Source organism: Mastigoproctus giganteus, chromosome 6 (assembly GCF_048544385.1).
Source record: "Mastigoproctus giganteus isolate SK-2022 chromosome 6, ASM4854438v1, whole genome shotgun sequence".
NCBI lineage: Eukaryota > Metazoa > Arthropoda > Arachnida > Uropygi > Thelyphonidae > Mastigoproctus > Mastigoproctus giganteus.
The window spans coordinates 163,849,516-163,867,963 of NC_143580.1; the positions used below are offsets into that span (position 1 = coordinate 163,849,516).

Below are 18,448 nucleotides of genomic sequence, written 5' to 3' on the forward strand. Positions count from 1 at the left end.
AATAAAATTAGCTTTAGAAAACCTGAATCTCAACCCATCTGTAAAATATGTTGTATACACAGACTCTCTCAGCTCAATAACTGCAATGCAAAACTCCTCCTACAAGGCTCATCCTGTGTTAAATCAAATCGGAAGACTCCTATTACAAATTGAAGAACGTCATCAATCAGTGACCTTTTGCTGGATCCCAGCACATTCGGGGATAAAGGGTAACGAACTTGCTGATGAAAATGCTAAAAATCCGTCAACCTTTGATTTAACCTCCAGTCCGGTTCCAGCCTCTGACTACTGTCACATCATACGAACAGCAGGTTTCGCGAAGTGGAAAGAGCTATGGCACACACAAAAGAATAATAAACTCTATCAGTTGAAACAGGATCCAAAGCATTGGCGCTCTAGCACCAAAACAGTGCGAAGAGAAGAAGTGGTTCTTGCACGGGCACGTATTGGACACACATATCTGACCCACCTCCATCTGCTCAGAGGCGAAGATCCTCCTCAATGTCCATACTGTTCAGAAAATTTAACAGTAAAACATATTCTGATAGACTGCCCTCAATATCAACAGGACAGAACATCCGTCCTCTGTTCCCTGAGAAATCTACGAGAACCAATGACATTGCAACATATTATTGGAGATGATGCAAACATCAACGAGTTTTTCTCTTATCTGAAAATAATTGGACTTTATGATAAATTCTAAAGTATCTCTGTAAACGCAACCAAGCTGTTATGCCTAAATTATGTTTTTAGCTATGCTTAAATTTTGTGTTTAGCATTTTCATGTGAATAGGCGCATTATAGCCACAGCAGCTTATGCGCCATTAAACCCCCATAACACACACACACACACACGTTTCTCTGGGGTTACTTCTACCCATATGCAGTACTTTGCATTTGTCAAGGTTAAACTTCAGTTGCTACTTCTTAGCCCATCTGCCAAAATTATCTAGATCCCGTTGCAGTAGCACACTGCCATTACTGTCACCCTGCCAACCTTTGTATCATCTGCAAACTTCGACACTAAGCCGGATATACCTTAATCAGTATCATTGATAAATATACAAAACAATAGGGGACCCAAAACCGAACCCTGTGGGACTCCACTAATAACATTAGTCTACGAAGAGCAGCACCCATTAATTACCACCCTCTGTCTTCTCCCACCCACCCATCCTTTTATCCATTGTAGCAACTTACCCTTAATACCATTCTGCTCCAATTTGTACAATAGTCTTCCATGCGCAACAGTGTCAAAAGCTTTCCTGAAATCCAAATATATGATATCAAAATTATTTTTTGCATCCAGTTCCTTTGTAACCACATCATAATATCCTATCAAATTTGTCAGACAAGCTGTGTCTGAATTATTGCTGCAGTCTTGTCTAGATGATCCTGCAATGCATCTTTAACCAGTGACTCCATTATTTTACCTGGAACAGAAGTTAAACTAACTGGTCTGTTAATTACTCGTGTCACCCTTCGATCCCCCTTTTATGAATTGGGGATACATTTGCACATCTCCAGTCCGTGGGGACCTCCCCTGAGTCCAAAGAAGCTCTCATAATTATGGCTAAGGGTTTGCTTACTTCCTTTGCTGCCTCCTTTAATATAACTGGATAGATCCCATCTACCCTGGGTGCCTTTTTTATGTTTATCTTCAATAATTTCTCCTCCACTTTCCTCTCAGTTATTACAAAATCATCTAGCTCACTGCCAGAGTTTAATTCCCTTTGGAATTCCCCTCCCTGAATAACTCCTCATGTGTAAATGTAGATGCAAAATGCTCATTTAGTTTGTTAGCCACCTGAGCAGGATCATCAACAGTTGAACCATCGATATCCAGTGGGCCAATCAGATTTATCCCCTTCCTTTTAGAGTTTATATAAGTAAAGAAATCCTTGCTGTTTTTCTTAGCATCTTTTGCCAAAGATTTCTCGTAATCTCCCTTCGCCTATCTAACCTCCTTTGTGATCTGATTACAGACTAGCTTATATCTGCCATAGGCTTCTGAGTCACTTGATAATTTATATGCATCCCATGCATTTTTATTCTCTGTTAAGAGTCTCATTTGTTCATTTGATAACCATTTAGGCCTAAACCTTGAACAATATTTTTTAATAGGTATGAAAATGAATGCTTGAATGCTTCCCACTTAGAATTTACTGTTGGTAACATCGTCAGTTGATCCCACTGTACAGAATTTAAGAACTGTCTGAGACCACCTCATCTACCCATGGAGGTAATTTATTTGAAGGCACTTGGAAGGTAAATTATTTACTTTTGAAGTGTCTGGCATTTTGTGCCAAGCACAGTATATGATATATCCCAATGTTAAAAGCATATAAAGCTGTAACATGAATATATATATCATTTATAAGCTATATGGGTACTCTTACCAAGAAAAACTTTAGTTCTACAAATTGCAGCATCTGAAAACTAGGCAGCTGCAGGGAAATCTAATTGTGTTTAAGGCTTTGAATGGATTGTCAGTGATATCCTTACTCTTGCTCAGACAACACACATATAAAGGGACATAAATTATTGAGGAAGGATGATTGCAGGGTAAATGTGCAGATTTTACTTTTAGCCAGAGGTACTTGATTGTTGGAACAAACTTCTGGTGTTGTCAAAGTGGGTAGTTTTAAATAAATTTAAGGAGGAATTAGACAGATTATTAGAGGGGGTGGATAGGTGATGTAGGATTTTTTTTTGACTGATGCTCTATAAGCTCCTTGCATCATTTTTCACTACCAATACTAATATTTTTTATTTATTTATAATTTTTTATCTTTCTTGGTTAATAATATTACATGCAGTGAAATTCTGAAATGTCGTCATAGTTGTTTTTTTTTTTTTTTTTGTAACCTTTTGGTCATGCAAGCTGATTTTTGCATCTCAACCTTTGTAAATTCATAATTCAATTACTTATGAATTATTATAATGAATATTTTCTTTTCATTAGTATACTATATATATACTATGAACCTAAATGATAAATAATAATAAATGTAGTTGATGTAGTTGTACATTTTATGCCTTGCAGTTTTTTGGAGTTAGAATCAGTAGTCTGAAAAGCACTTACAGAAATAATTTTGTAACTTCTGCAGCTTGTTCTTTCAGAATATGTATAATTTGTTAAATAAAAATTAGTCTGAAAAAATAAAATTATAAAGCAGGAATTCTGCTACAGCCTATCTTATCAAGAACCACAAGGAATTATGAATTCACTGCTGTTTTATTTACAACCTTGATGGTTGTAAATAAATAGTAAATTTTTTGTTTATATTCAAAAATGGCCACATAGGGTTAGTGGAGTTTAACAGATAGGCAATACAAGAACATTACCATATTTAGCAGTTATACAGGCTCAAACCATTGAGTCATCTGAAATGTGTACTGCTGAACTCTCACATTTACCAAGTGGTTGATGTAGGGTTTCAGTAGTTGGCTGGCCATTTCCAACTTCCATTTGTCTACAGATCTGCATTGTTCCAAAGCAAGTCAAGCAGGATTTCAGATATTAGTGGTTTTTCAGTGCACATGAAGAATATTTTAAAATGACTGTGGGTGATCATGCAGATCATGGGCATCTCACTTCTCTTGTGCTACTGCTATATATCAGTGCCTTTTACAGTTTCTCAAAATTTGAAATGTCTTCTATTGTCCCAGTATCACACAATAAATACTTGCTAATTCCCAGTTTACCTTCATTACAGAGACCTCAGATAAGTGGAAGGCTCACTGTGACAAAGATAATTGGGATTTCAACAAAGTACTCTCAAACAAATATTCACGTTTTATGATCAGTGAGAAATAAATGATTTAGCTAGGGACTTTGATCTCAAGGACCCAATGCACATTATATAGAAGAATGCAATTTACCAATTTCTACCTGCAAGACATCTTGCAGCTTGGATTCAGTAAAATTACAAGAAAAGGCAACTTATTGCATATTTCTACATAGTTGATGATTCTCTGTGCTGGTGTTCAAATGTGATTGGTCCTTTTTTGAAGAAATTGCCATTAATTGCAGTTCACTAGACTGCGATTGATTCTTATAGCTCGCTCAGTTCATGTCAAGGAAGCTTATGAAAATATGAGGTATTTGAAAGAAAAGCTTGCAAATGGTGACTTTGAGATGCTAGGCTTCCTTCTTTAATTGCAGGATGATTATACTAAGTATCACTGTTTCCTTTGTCTACAAGGAAAGCAGACGAGTAGGCCAGTGCTATATCAGAAGAGAATGGCTTGTTGGGCATTAACAATGCTCTTATCTGAATAGACAAACAAGTTCTTGCTGCTATTGCTTTACAATCAGCTGATGGGGGCAGTAAAGGGCCAGTGAAGCAATTTACTCAATATGATGCCTTTCAGCATAATGTTCCCAAAATTATCTAAAGCAAAAAAGTAAAAGGTAGTATGTTCATTGGACCATGAGTTAAGGAGAGGCTGACATCTAAAGAATTGGAAGACAGAATGATTGCCACTGAAAAAAAATCTTTGGCTAGCATTTAAGCCAGTAGTGCACAGATGTCTGGGTAACAGAAAACATGGAAGCTATAAATAACTGATTGAAAATTTGATTAGTACTGTAGACTAGATTATAAAATGTCCCTAAAGCTAAACTGTTGGACTTTTTTTTTTAGACAAAATTTGGACAACATGAGTGAAGAGCATAGAGAATATTTCCATCAGGCCATTCAAGCAATGAAGAAGAGGTATCAAGGAAAGCTGGATGTGGCTGCTATGATTAGGTGACTTGTATTTCGTTCAAGATGATCAGAAAAGAAAAACAGACAAATGTTCACTTTTGACTAAAGTGACTAATGTTACAGATATATGTATACAATTATACTCATGATTTATTTGCTGTTCTGAGATTGATTTATGGAGTTTTCTTTGGTAAAGGAAGGTGTTCTTTTTTCAGTTAGATAAACTTGATAATAATCACAGATATATTGCATTTACATGCAAATTTGATTTTTTTTTTTTTTTTTTTATTTCTGGAAAAGCTAGGGATACAGTAAAAAATATTAATGACATTCTCATAATCAGCATGCCTAGAAACGGCAAAAAATGAAGATAAACAGAAAATTTTTTAAACTTTGTTACACAATATAACCTATCAATTTTTAAAAAGAGAGAGAGAGAGAGAGAGAGAGCGCACCACAAAATGATATCAATAACGAAATTTTTCCTATAATCACTACTTGTTGCAAATTAAATTATTTTTGTAATATCTCTAAATAATTTTAATGTTTTTTAGGGTCATTCTGGTTTTATTACTCACATAGATTGGTCGGAGGATAGCACATATATTCAGACAACCTCTGGAGACTGTGAATTATTATACTGTAAGTACATTTCTGAAACAAATAACTTTGAAATTACCTGTGCACACTAAATTACTCCAGTAAAAATTCCAATATTCAAGCAAATAATTCAGAAGTACAGCTTTGCAATTTTTACTACATTACATTAGATTGAAACAAATTATTTTTAGAAACACTTATAAAAGTATGAAAATTATGAAAGCACATATAATCTTATCAGAATGCACATCTGTTTCTTTCTGTAGCAAAAGAAAAGCAGTGTCACAATTCTGGGCCTTGCTTGTGTTTTTATTTTGTGTACCATGCCATTTTTTATCATTTCAAATTAACATTTATAACACACACTTAATTGAAACACTAGGGTGTTTCAATTAAAAATCACTGGGATCTATCTTGCTCATTTTTAGGACATTATCCAAATGGCAATGACTTGTCATTTGGACCTTTTTTGTCATATTTGAGATGAAATTTTCAAATTTGATTTTAAAAATAGACCAAGTATTACTATTTAGATTTTATGATTTCTAAATTAAAATTTTGCCTATTTAACTGCTTTTTTTCTCAGTAGAAAAAGTTGTCCCCTGCCCTCAATTTAGCCTTAAAACATCATTGTGTATCTCGGAAATGAACTGTAAGCTTTAGCTTACTGTGAAAGCATTAAGAAGGAAAAAAAAAAGAAAGGGGGGCAAGAAATTGGAATTTGTTTCTAGAAAGTGGTCAAGGGTAAATTACTCGGTTAACAACAAGGCAACCTCCCACTAAAAAGAACCTTTGACCCACGAAGAAGGACGAAGCTCAGCTTTCCCGAACCAGGTAGTGCGAAGCGGGTTGTTGTTGGGTTTTATTGGCGCATTAGCAACTAAGGCTATAATGCGTAGTGCGAAGCGGACATTAAGGCTATAGTAGAGTGAGAATGTTAGATGGTCAAGGGCATACTGGATAATTAGGAATTAGACAAAAATAAGGGGAGAAGAAAAGGGAGTATGATTTGGTATGAAGGGAGCTGAGAGGTGGGAAAAAGATGTTCTTTCGTGTAAGGCTTTGGTGGTGTCTGTAGGTAAGTTAGTAGCGACGTGTACATAGGTCAGACGGGAGAGGTTCCAAAAAGGGTTCAGTCTATAGTTCAGCAGAGGATCAGAATGTGCAGAACAGAAAAGTTGAAAATGGATTTCAACAAGCAGTGATCCATGCTCCAAGTTACAACAAAGGATGGAAGTCTACTAGCACATGTGGCAAGTTGGAGATCCAAAGAAAGGCAAAGGAAGCTGAAAACAAAAAAGGACCACGAAATAAAATCAAGCAATGGAGGACTCATCTTTATCGAATGAGCTGGCCCAACCTGGTGAGAAAACCTGTAAGTAGGATTTTGTTGAGTTTAGTCCCCCAAAATTTTGGCCCAGGACAGCAAGACTAATTAATAACTTTAAAACTCCAATTCAAAAGAGGCACTCTGTATTCTTATAAACTAGGAATGCTTAAGGTAATTTGTGATTGAAGATTATTTTCAATCTAATGCTGTATGAGACAATACCGTGAGTATTGTCTCATACAGGAATACTGAGAAGGAAAATTGTAATAACAATATGTTAGTGATATGGGAGTAACAGTGCTGTTTGCTTGAATTATTCTCTTGTAAGCTATGAATTATAATAGAGAAATTTAACTTAACACAAGTGCCTATGTACCTATTTTATGTTTTGTTTGTTTCATTAAACATTATTGAATATGTACGTGCCTAATGTCATGTTGTATCACTCTACTCCAGTTAAGATTTAGATATCCGATCCTGTAAGCAATCAGTGGCTCAAGGTAACATAAAGTTAACCTAAATAACAGTAGGTGATCAAAATATATATAATTAATTTAATTAAATGAATATATATAAAATATAAAAACCAAAAAGGCAACACCTACAGAACATTTAGAAGTGTGCTAATTTATTCTCCTTCAATTTTTATTAAGTTTTTTCTTCAATTTTATTTGAAGAATAAAGTAACAAATGCAACATCTGTATGTGACACTTGTTCTTCGATATGCATTTAGTTCTATAGAACAGCTGGCTATATGAAGGTTGTCTGTGTTACCTTTACTTACACTAAAACCACTGTTTGTTGTTTTTTTTTATTATTTCAAATGAATTCAATTTTATTCATTTCAGAAGTATAAGGATCAATACGAAAGTAATGCCTCCTAATTTTTTCTTTCAAATGTGGTGCTATGGATCATTTCACGTGTCACTGGGTGGTCACTAGAGGTCTGTAGTTTCACCATACTGAGTGGTGCTGTGATCGGTCTCATGAGTGCAGCACGTGGATAGTTCAAAATGGTGGATGTTACAGATATACATATCGAGCAAAAGAGTGGTGATTGAATTTCTTGCCAAGGGAGAATTGATGCCTATCGAAATCCATACGTATCTTAAAAATATTTATGGTGACAATACTGTAGGTGTGAGTACGTTTAGGCATTGAGTAAGACACTCTTAAAGCGACATTGTTGACAAGCCCCAAAGCAGCTGGCCAGTAACGTCTGACAACAGACAGCAAGAGCTGGATTGACGCACTGATCAAAGAGGACCGCTGCATCACAACATGTGAATTATGCGATACAGTAGGTTTAGGGAAATTTGCTGTGATAACCATCATGAAGGAACTAGACAACAACAAGGTTTGTGCACAGTGGGTCCCAAAAATGCTAACACATGAGCACAAAGAAGCCTGGAAAGTCATCTGTACAGAACTTTTCCAGCATTATGAGAGTGAAGGAGAGGTTTTTCTTTCAAGCATAGCCACAGGTGACGAAACCAGAGACAGTTGATGGAGTGGCACCATCAAAATTCACCGCGCAAGAAGTTCAGAAGACAGCCTTCTCTCGGTAAAGTCATGGCGAGAGTGTTTAGGGACAAAGATGGGGTCTTGCTTGTGTACTTCTTGGAGCATGGCCCACAATCAAGTGTGGATCGATATATGAAAATATTGAAAAAATTGAAAGCCTGCATCTGTAGAGTTCAACCAGACAAAAACTTTAATGAGATTCTTCTTCTCCATGACAATGCACGACCCCACACCAGTCTGTGTACAATGGAGGCCATTGCAAAACTGGGGTGCACTGTTCTTCCTCACTCCCTCTCATAGCCTGGATCTTGCACCTTCTGACTATCACCTCTTCGGCTCGCTGAAGGATGCACTCCATGGAACCCATTTTGTGGATGATAACCAGCTCAAATACAATGTTTGCAAAGCCTTCCAGAGCAAGAGTAAGGACTTTTACAGGATTGGAATACTGCATCTGACTCAGAGATGGCAAAAGTGCATAGAAAATGGTGAATTTGTGGGGGGGGGGGAAGTGTGTTTATTAATGATTGAGGATTAATTGATGTAAAAGGCATAGTTATAAGAATTAAATTTTCTGAGGGGAAAAAAAAGGAGGCATTACTTTCGTACTGCTCCTTGTACACTAGTGATGTTTTCAGGCTAAGCCAAGAACTGAGAAGAATTTTTCCACTGAGAAAAAAAGCAGTTGAGTAGGCAAAATTTAAATTTAGAAATTGCAAAATCTAAATGATTACACTTAGTTCAATTTTAACATCAAATTCAAAATTAGCCCAAATGTGACAAAAAAAAGAAAGAAAGAAAGTTTGGATGACAAATGGCTTAAATCGAGATTAGACTCTGGTGCCTTTTAATTGTAACTAACACTGTATGTTTGTGTATGTAAGTAATGCACAATTACTTGCACACGCACGTGCAGGGGGAATTTATGAGGTACACTTGTAGTGCTACCAATTGCCCAATAACACAGGGTAATATTGTTTTTCTGGTGTTTTTAAATCTGGAGATATGGATGGACAAAGTGATAGCTGTTTCTGCCAATGGTCTGTAATCGAGTTCTGTTCAAATTGGGTGATCAGTCAGCCTCATCTATCCAGCAAAAATTCCTAGCAGTCTATGAGGACCAGACAGTTGATTAAAATAATGTGCAGAGGTGTCTCCAACAGTTTCAGGAAGGTGATTTCAACGTCGAGGACAAGCCAAGAGCCAAAAGACCAATGTCTGTCACAAACAGTGAAAAATGAAAAACTCATTGACCAGCTCATTGCTCATTTAAAATGACAGGTGCATAACCACAAGACAAGTGATGATGGACACTGTGAAAATGTCAAAGGGAAACGTTTTTATCATCATTAACTGACTAGGGTACAGAAAAACCTGTTCTCAGTAGGTAAGTGCCTAAGCTGCTCACATCAGAGATGGTGGCTGCGAAAAAAAGATCTGTAAAGATCTTCTGGAGAGGTTTGATGCTGGCAGTCCTGATTGCTTTAAAGGGGTCATCACAAGTGATGAAACATGGCTCTTCCATTATGACTCACAAACCAAATGACAATCCATGAAATAAGCATACCTTACATCACCTGTAAATAAAAAATGCTGTAAAATAAACAATCATGAAATAAGCATGCCTGACATCACCTTCTTCTGGGATCAAAATAGCTCCATTTTTTATTTCTTGGAAAGTGGAACAACCATCAACAAAGAAAGATAATTGCTTGTTCCTGAAAAGCTTAATCAAGCTCTGAAAAGAAGACCTGAACTGAATCAGCAGGACATCAAGTTTCATCAGGATAATGCAAGGCTGCATACAGCACAGGTAACAAAGATTGCCCAGTTGGGTTGGAGCATAATGCCCCACCCCAGCCTTGATCCCATCAGATTTTTTTTGTTCAGTAGACTGAAGGCATACCTGCAGTGGTGAGGTGTTTGAGAGTGATATGGAACTCATTTCTGATATTAAACTTTGAAACTTCTTGAATTTTTACCATAGTGTCTGGAGGAATGCTTGTGAAAATGCAGCAAGTGTGGTGGTTCTTACATTGAGTTATATTTTCAAAAAGTTGAAAGATTGTATTTTATGTATGTGAAGTGTGGTTACAATATCTCAGATAATAAGGATGTTACAACTTATAGTGCATTAATTATTGTCCCATGCTTGTAGTTTTGTCAAAAGAATATGGAGGGGGAGAAATGATGGCTTTTATTTTTTCATTTATGTAATTTATGAAGCTCCCAGAGCACATGCTCATGTACTTCCTTATATTTACTTTCTTCTTTTCATTTCATTATCTAAGCCAGATCAATGAATATAAAAATAATAAAACTAAAACTGAATTAGAAATTGTTGCATTGGAATTAACCTTTAGCATCTGCACAGCTTGGTTATTTTATTTTCTTGTTTATGCTTAAGTTTGGTCCACTAGCAATTAGGGATCTTCTTTTAAATACCAATCTTGAGAACTCTGAAAAACAGATTCATAAGAATTCTCGGTCATTATGTGTAAGTTACTTTAAGCAGCAGACCCTATGTCGATTTCTGATTTAAACTTGAGATCTATATATAAAAGACAAATATATAATATATGTAACTCATTCTCAGTGGTTGCTATCATTAATCATTAATTGGTCCATGTCTCTGTTCAGGCATGACCATTTAACTCTAATTAATGCAACTTAGAGTTAATTGGTCCATGCCTGAATGGAGGCACATATCCACCATTCATTTATTACTGCTAAACTCGTTACCAGCTCGCTGACAAAAGCAGTTATTGAAGAGTTTATTTCAAATTACTGCCAGTCAAAATGCCAATAGTTAGAACTCTGAATAAGTCAAAAGGCCAACATTCAAAATACTTGATAAAAAAATACAAAGTATTAATTTTACAAAACTACATGGTTAGAATAGTTACCAACAGTTCAAAATACCAGTAGAGTTGAAATTCCTGTAAGTCAGACACCAAATTGTTAAAATGCTGACTTTTCAAAATGAGAGATGCTCAGAACACGGATAGCTTATAAGAAATTATAATACTAAACGATTTTTTTTTTTCATGATTGCATTGTTGTTATTAATAATTAATATATCTGTTATTAATAATTTAAACAATTTCTGACAAAAGTTTTGATGAGTTTCATGAGTTTAATCTGGATATATCACTTTGTGATAAATTCAGATTTCATATTGAAAACTTACCCAAGTTTGTGTGGCCAACTGATTATATTTTAATGGGAAACAAAATAGTTTATTTTCTAATTTAGTTTTAGTGGAATCAATCAACTTTTTTTTTTTAAATTTAATTTTATTATTTTTTAAACGTTTTTATTTTTTATTGGGAACAGATTTTAAAATGTTTTAAAGGAATTTTAATGTAATTCTTTTCAGGAGTCTTTCCCTGGAAAGAAATAAACAGGTAATGGTGTATCATTTATAAATACTTTTATAAATGATATACCATTATATTTGTCCTTGAAAAATCCAAGACAGACCACCAGTGCCAGTGGCTCTAGGATAATAAGAACTGTCAAACTTGTCACTGACATTATTACAACCTCTCCTTCCCCTACACGTATGAAACCACCGTTGTGTGATTCCTGGCATGATAGAGATCCCACACTCTCTTTCATTGGCAGAAAAATCCATGACTCCATTTTGTAGACAAGTTCATTTTAAATCAGATATTCGATAACTTGATGTTTATCTTCTACAATTGTCAAAGAGCCAGTTTATCATAGAGCCATCCAGGATTGACTTAAGCTAAAATTTTATATTTAGTTGTCCAGCTTTTTTCTCATTCTGCTCATTTGTAATCACTGTGCTAGTTCACTTACCTTCATTCTTTCCCCCAGCATTGCAATACATATTACCAAGAAACTGTAGAAGTTTTAAGAAAAGTAGTTAATGCCTTGAAGAGGCAATTATAGTTGTCCTGCATAGAAAACTACTTGGGGAAATGGGGGGGAGCAGGTGTTGAGTTAAACTCCTCCCAGAGAGATTCAATAAAAAATAAAAACCAGTGTAATTTCCTCTAGGTTAGAGCAGAGGTTCTGATCCTCAACTTCCCCAAAAAAAAAAAAAAAAAAAAATCCTGGGTGTGCTACTGAGTCCTACTGCCAAGTCTTCATGATTCTGTACCACAGTGTGTCTTGCTTCTGCAGATAGTAATGGGGAAGTATTCTCTGGACTTCTGCAAGGGAATTATCTAGTGGCATATCATCACCAGCATCTAGGGCTTATGTAACTAACATAAAGTAACATAACTAACTTTAGTTACATAAGTCCTAGATTCTGGTGATGATATTAGATGCTTGTGATTGCTAGAAGTTTGCATCTACATTCACACATGAGGAGTTATTCAGGGAGGGGAATGCCAGAGGTGGATTAAACTGTGGCAGTGAGCTAGATGATTTTGTAATAACTGAGAGCAAAGTGGAAGATAAATTGTTGAAGATAAACATAAAGAAAGGCACCTGGAGTCGATAGGATCTATCCAGTTATATTAAAGGAGGCAGCAAAGAAAGTAAGCAAACCTTTAGCCATAATTATGAAAGCTTCCTTGGACTCAGGGGAGGTACCCATGGACTGGAGATGTGCAAATGTGACCCCAATTCACAAAGGAGAATCAAAGGACGACACAAGTAATTACAGACCTGTTAGTTTAACTTCTGTTCCAGGAAATTTAATGGAGGCGCTGGTTAAAGAAGCATTGCCAGATCATCTAGATAAGACCTCAGCTATAGCTCGGACCCAGCATGAGTTTGTTAAGATGAGACCTCAGCTATAGCTCGGACCCAGCATGAGTTTGTTAAGATGAAGTCTTGTCTGACCAATTTGATTGGATACTGTCATGTGGTTACAAAGGAACTGGATGCAAAGAATAATTTTTTTATCATATATTTGGATTGTAGAAAGGCTTTTGATATTGCTGCTATGGATAAAGGGATGGTTGAGTGGGAGAAGACAAAGAGTGGTAATCAGTGGACTAATGTTATTAGTGGAGTCCCCCAGGGTTCAGCATTGGGTCCATTGTTGTTTTCTGTATTTATTAATGATATTGATGCTGGTATATCAGGTTTAATGTCCAAGTTTGCAGACGATATGAAGGTTGGCAGTGTTTTTAATGACACTAATGACAGTACTCTGCTGCAACAGGAGCTAGAAAAGTTGAGCAGATGGGCTGAAAGGTGGCAACTGAAGTTTAACATTGACAAATGTAAAGTACTGCATATGGGAAGCAGTAACCCCAGAGTAACGTATCAACTGTGTGGTACTACACTGACAGTGGTAGAGAATGAAAAGGAATGGGGGTAATTGTGCAGGCATATATGAAGTTTTGTGAGCAGCGCAGACGGTCTGCAAGGGTAGCTCATGGAGCATATCAATGATATACAGGAATTTTTCTAGCAGGGATAAGGAGGTGATTATCCCCTTGTATAAGGCAATGGTCAGGCCACACCTTGAGTACTGTATACAGGTCTGGAGGCCTCATTTTAATAAGGACGAGCTGCTGGAATGAGTACAGAGAAGGGCAACAAGATTAGTGAATGGAACAAAGGGTTGCTCTTAAAAAGAAAGGCTTAAGTTTTGCAAATTGCAGTGTTTCGAGACTAGGCACCTGCGAGGTAACCTGATTGAGCTGTATAAAGCCTTGAATGGTTTGAGCATGCTCAGTGCTGATGGGATTCTTCCTCTTGTTCAGAATAATCACCTGAGAGGGCATAAATTCAAATCGAGGAAAAACAGTTGTAGAATAGATGTGCGGAAGTTTGCCTTTAGCCAGTGTGTGGTTGATTGCTGGAACAAAGTTCCATCTGTCGTTGTAGATGATAGCTTAAATAGATTCAAGGCAGAACTAGACAAACATTTGGAGCAAGTGGATGGGTGAAATGTGGAGTGGTTTTTTTTTTTTTTGGCTGATGCTATATAAGCTTGCTTTCTTGCATTGTGTGCCTTTACTAATGCTAAAGTTAATTAAGTTACCTAATTTCATAATTAAAATTTAATTTATTTAATTCTGGTTAATATCATAAACATGATTCCTTATAAAGACCTTTGAAGTGATGTATGATATATGAAGACGTAGTTGTAGAGGAGTATTAGAGATTTGCCTTTGATACTCTAGTCAACGCATCAGATTCTAATGCCAGTGAATCTTTTTTACTTTGCCTGCCAAAGCTAAGTATGAACCAAAGAATAGTTTTTGTAGTCAAGGATAATACCAAAGTGCTAATGCCAGTATTAGCAATAGATTTTTCTTGATATTTTATTAAAAGTGTCATATTGCATGTGGTACTGAGATTACCCTTGATAAGCATGGTTTTGGTTTTGTTGGGTGTGGGGGAGAAATCAGTTTGTACAGAGTGCACGAAGTGGACAGTTCTTTTAAGTCTTGATTAAGGGTTTTTTATATCTATGATCTTGAATTCCCAGTGATAAAGCGAAAATGATCATCAGTAAAAACAGTCATAAGTGGCATGTTCACATTGTTTGACTAGCCTGTTTGCTACCAGGAAGCTGCTGTCACTCAGAAGGCAACTTCCTAGTACCCATCCCTGCCATAGAGGTAGGTAATCTGCCTTTCTCTTGTGGGGAGTGCCTCCGATCTGTCCTGATTCAAGGTCTAACCACCAGAGGGATGGTCAGACCTTATTATTAATACCCATATGGTGCAAGGAAGCCTGAGGCCTATGCTGCACCAGGAAAAAAAAAAATCACCAAGAAAGAGAAGAATGATGATATCCAGCTCAGGACCCTGGGTGTGCCAAGCCCATACTCACCAGATGTGAGCACCCGGGGTTGATTGAAGATGTGAAAAGAAGGAGAAAATAGTTAGAGAGTTAGAAGGGAAAAGAATAAGTGTAGGAAGAAAGTTGAAGGCCCCTCTCAGGAGAAAATGAGGGGAAATGCTGTTAGTTAGGATGCCAGAAGGGCAAGCTTAGCTTAGATGAGAATAGAGAATAAAGGAATAGAAAAGCAGATTAAAGGAGAAGAGTTGTCAAATGTTAACCCATCTTGACATGAATGCCAGGTCAGGAATCAGCAGGAGAAAAGCCTCTCAGAGGGTGATGATTTTGGTCACACAGTTAAGGAAATGCTCTAGTAACAGCAAATCCCACTCATGAGGTGTTCAGGAATTAGCAGGTGACATGATCTTCTACTTGAACCATGGCAGGTTCAGGTGGGGAGGAATAGCAATCCCACACATGAAAAGAATCCCAAGTGTCAGTGCAGTCCTACTGCTTGGAGGACACAGGAGTTAACAGGTTGATCCCTGAGGAAGGGAAGTCTCCAGTGTCACGGAGAACTATGATAGGGATACCAGAAGTATACTCAATTCTAATTAGGAGTTAAATGATTATTTATTTATTTTTTTTTATTATTTTTTTTTTTTTTTTGATAACTGAAAGGGAGCTTAAAAGTAAATAAGGCAACTGGAGCTGATGGAATACATTAAGTTATATTTAAAAAAAAACAGCAAAAAGTGCTAAGCAAACCTTTACAGGGCCACATGAACGCTACAGCCAAAACAGCCATGGCCAGGGGCCTCATTTGCAGTGTAAATATTTTCTAATAATAAAAAACCAAGAAAACGTGTAATATAAAAGCACTCTTAAACTTAAGTATTCTTATATCTTTTTTATTGTGCATTAAATAAGTTACATTTCTATTAAAGTTGTTTTTAATGTTACTTTTGTTTTTTCAAGTCAAGTCAAAAAAGAAACATTTTTGATCTCTTATTTTACATTTTTATCAAGGACCTTCTATAAAAGGGGCCTCAAATTTAAATATGACCGTGGGTCTATTTCATCCTTGATCCGGACCTGAACCTTTAGCAATAATTATGAGAGCATTTTTGAGATTAAGGATGTGCCTGGAGACTGGAGATTTGCAGATTTTTCTCTCCTATTCATAAAGGGGAAGGATCAAAGGCCAAATTGAGTAATTATAGACCTGTATACTTGAGTTATTGCAAGAAAAAATAACAGTATCAGTTGTTAAAGAAGTAATGTAGGATCTTCTTGACAGGAATGGCAATCACAATGTGAATTTATTAAGTGGAGATCTTGGCTGACCAATCTGGTTAGTTACTGTTGGGTAGTCATAAAGGAATTAGATGTGAAAAATAATTTTTAAGCCATATACTCTATTTAATTTTAGTAATATTTCTGATATTGTTTCCTGTGAATGACTGCTGTGCAAATTGGAGCAATGTGGCATTAGGGGCAGATTACTGATATTGATAATGGATAATTTAGTGGCAGGAGACAATTAACTGCTCTTTGTTATGATTGGGATCCCTATGGGTTTGGTGTGAGCCACTTATTGTTTTCAATAGTGATGCAGACACTGTCTGAGTTAGCTGGTGATACAAAGGTGTGCTAGGTGGCTAATGATGGTGATCAAGGTATGTCTCGAAGGACCTGGATAAACTAAGGAGATGAGCCAAAGAGTATCATCTGAGGTTTAACACTGATAAATGCAAGGTACTATATTTGACATAGTAACCACTTTGCGCATGCACACTAGGGATGAACAAACAAAGTGGATAATTTGTCATTATTTTATATTTGTTATTTTTTTATAGCTGATGCTGTATAAGTTTGCATTCTTATATCATTTTGTCACTATTAATACAAATGCTAAACATTACAAACCATAATTTAGTTTAAAATCAAATATGTTATGTATTTGTATTGTGATTAATTGCAATGTCACACAATGCAAGTTTTTTCTGAGACATGCCCAGTCTTCCTAAATGTAGGAAGAAGTACCCTGTAAATCATTCATCATAAAGCATTACCTATAAATAAATCAATTTCATATTTATTTTAATAAATTTATTTTCAGAATATATTTTGTCACGTTTTTTTACATTACAATGCTGGGGGTGTGCAAGTGAGGCACTTTTCACAGGTGCCACCTAAAATAGGTGCTGCTAGATGAGCCACTGCATATACAGTGCGACAAACTTGCAGGAGGTGTAGGGGGCACAAAGACGAATCGGAATCACATAGCATTGCAGGGTCCGAAATGCCTTTGTCATGTGGTAGAGGACGTTGAATGGGATGTCGCGTGAACAGCGATCCCGCTGGATGTCAGCATTTGTGAACCGTTTCTGTTGAAGAAACCAAGTAGCAAAAGTCCTCCGGAGTGGATAATCCGCAGGCTCCAAGGATTGGACGCGTTGCAGATGGTATGAACTCATTTGGTTTGTTGACAGTATCCTCCATACAGTGGATTGGGAAATACCCGATCGTTGGCCTATCACTCTAGTACTCGTACTCAGATTGCCTTCTGCAAGATGTAGGACATTCTCCTCATTGTCTGGTGTCCTCGTCATTTGCTCTCGATTCATGGTACCTCTCGTGAAACAACCAGTCTCGCATAACCTTCTCATCATACAATTAAAATCGTATGATGAGGAGCACACCTGTGCGGGAAACGTTACTGGTACAAGCGCAGAGTGGCGCGCCCATTACAGTCCGCAGCTCCATACGCGAGGTGCATGTCGGCCAGTTCAATGTTTGAATACTCGTCCATCCTACTGCCTCGGGAACCGGTTCGCAAATGCTGACTTCCAGCGGGATCGCTGTTCACGCGACCTCCTGTTCAATGTCCTCTACCACATGACGAAGGCATTTCGGACCCTGCAATGCTATGTGATTCCGATTCGTCTTTGTGTCCCCTACACCTCCTGCAAGTTTGTCGCACTGGTAGTGAATCACCCTGTATATGCATGTTAAGATACCATATGAATTAGGCGTGTGACAAGGTTTTACCTCAGGCGCCACAACTGCTAGCACCGTTCCTGATATGTATTCAAATATAATCATGTCAGCATTACATCATTTTTCTTAAAAAATCTATGCCATTTCAAAAAAAAAACTTTAATAGCATTTTCACTTCCTTTTGTTGTCAGGAATGAATTGTAGAATTTATGACATGTAGTTTTGGATCACTGTGTATACAAACATCTGAATAAGAGGTAATTGAGAAAGGAACGCATGACATATTGACCAGGATCACATGGGCTTGATGCTGACTGGTTCTCTAAGCAGTGTCATCTGTGAATAACACAACTGGGTGATCTGACTGTCCTTTTAGTTTGGCACTGCATCTCTCATGCCATTGACCATTTGCTCTAAACACATACCTTTAACCTAAAAACAACAGAATACTATGATTTCTTGCCACAAAAGTTGTTAGAAAGTAAGACTAAATAGTGCACCCCTCCCCCACTCATTGCACTCTGTCTCACAAATGCACAAAGTAAAATATGGTAT

The 18,448-nt window shown here is 36.8% G+C and overlaps 1 protein-coding gene across 5 annotated transcripts in view; it reads left to right on the forward strand.

Annotated features, from left to right (window-relative positions):
• Positions 1–18,448, forward strand: part of LOC150084715 (echinoderm microtubule-associated protein-like 2) — a 364,524-nt gene that overhangs the window by 306,472 nt on the left and 39,604 nt on the right. For all 5 annotated transcript variants that reach the window (XM_090376571.1, XM_090376573.1, XM_090376572.1 and 2 more), the window contains one exon: positions 5,270–5,357. In XM_090376571.1, the coding sequence (XP_090232697.1) occupies positions 5,270–5,357 (88 nt within the window). The remainder of the gene's footprint in view (positions 1–5,269; positions 5,358–18,448) is intronic.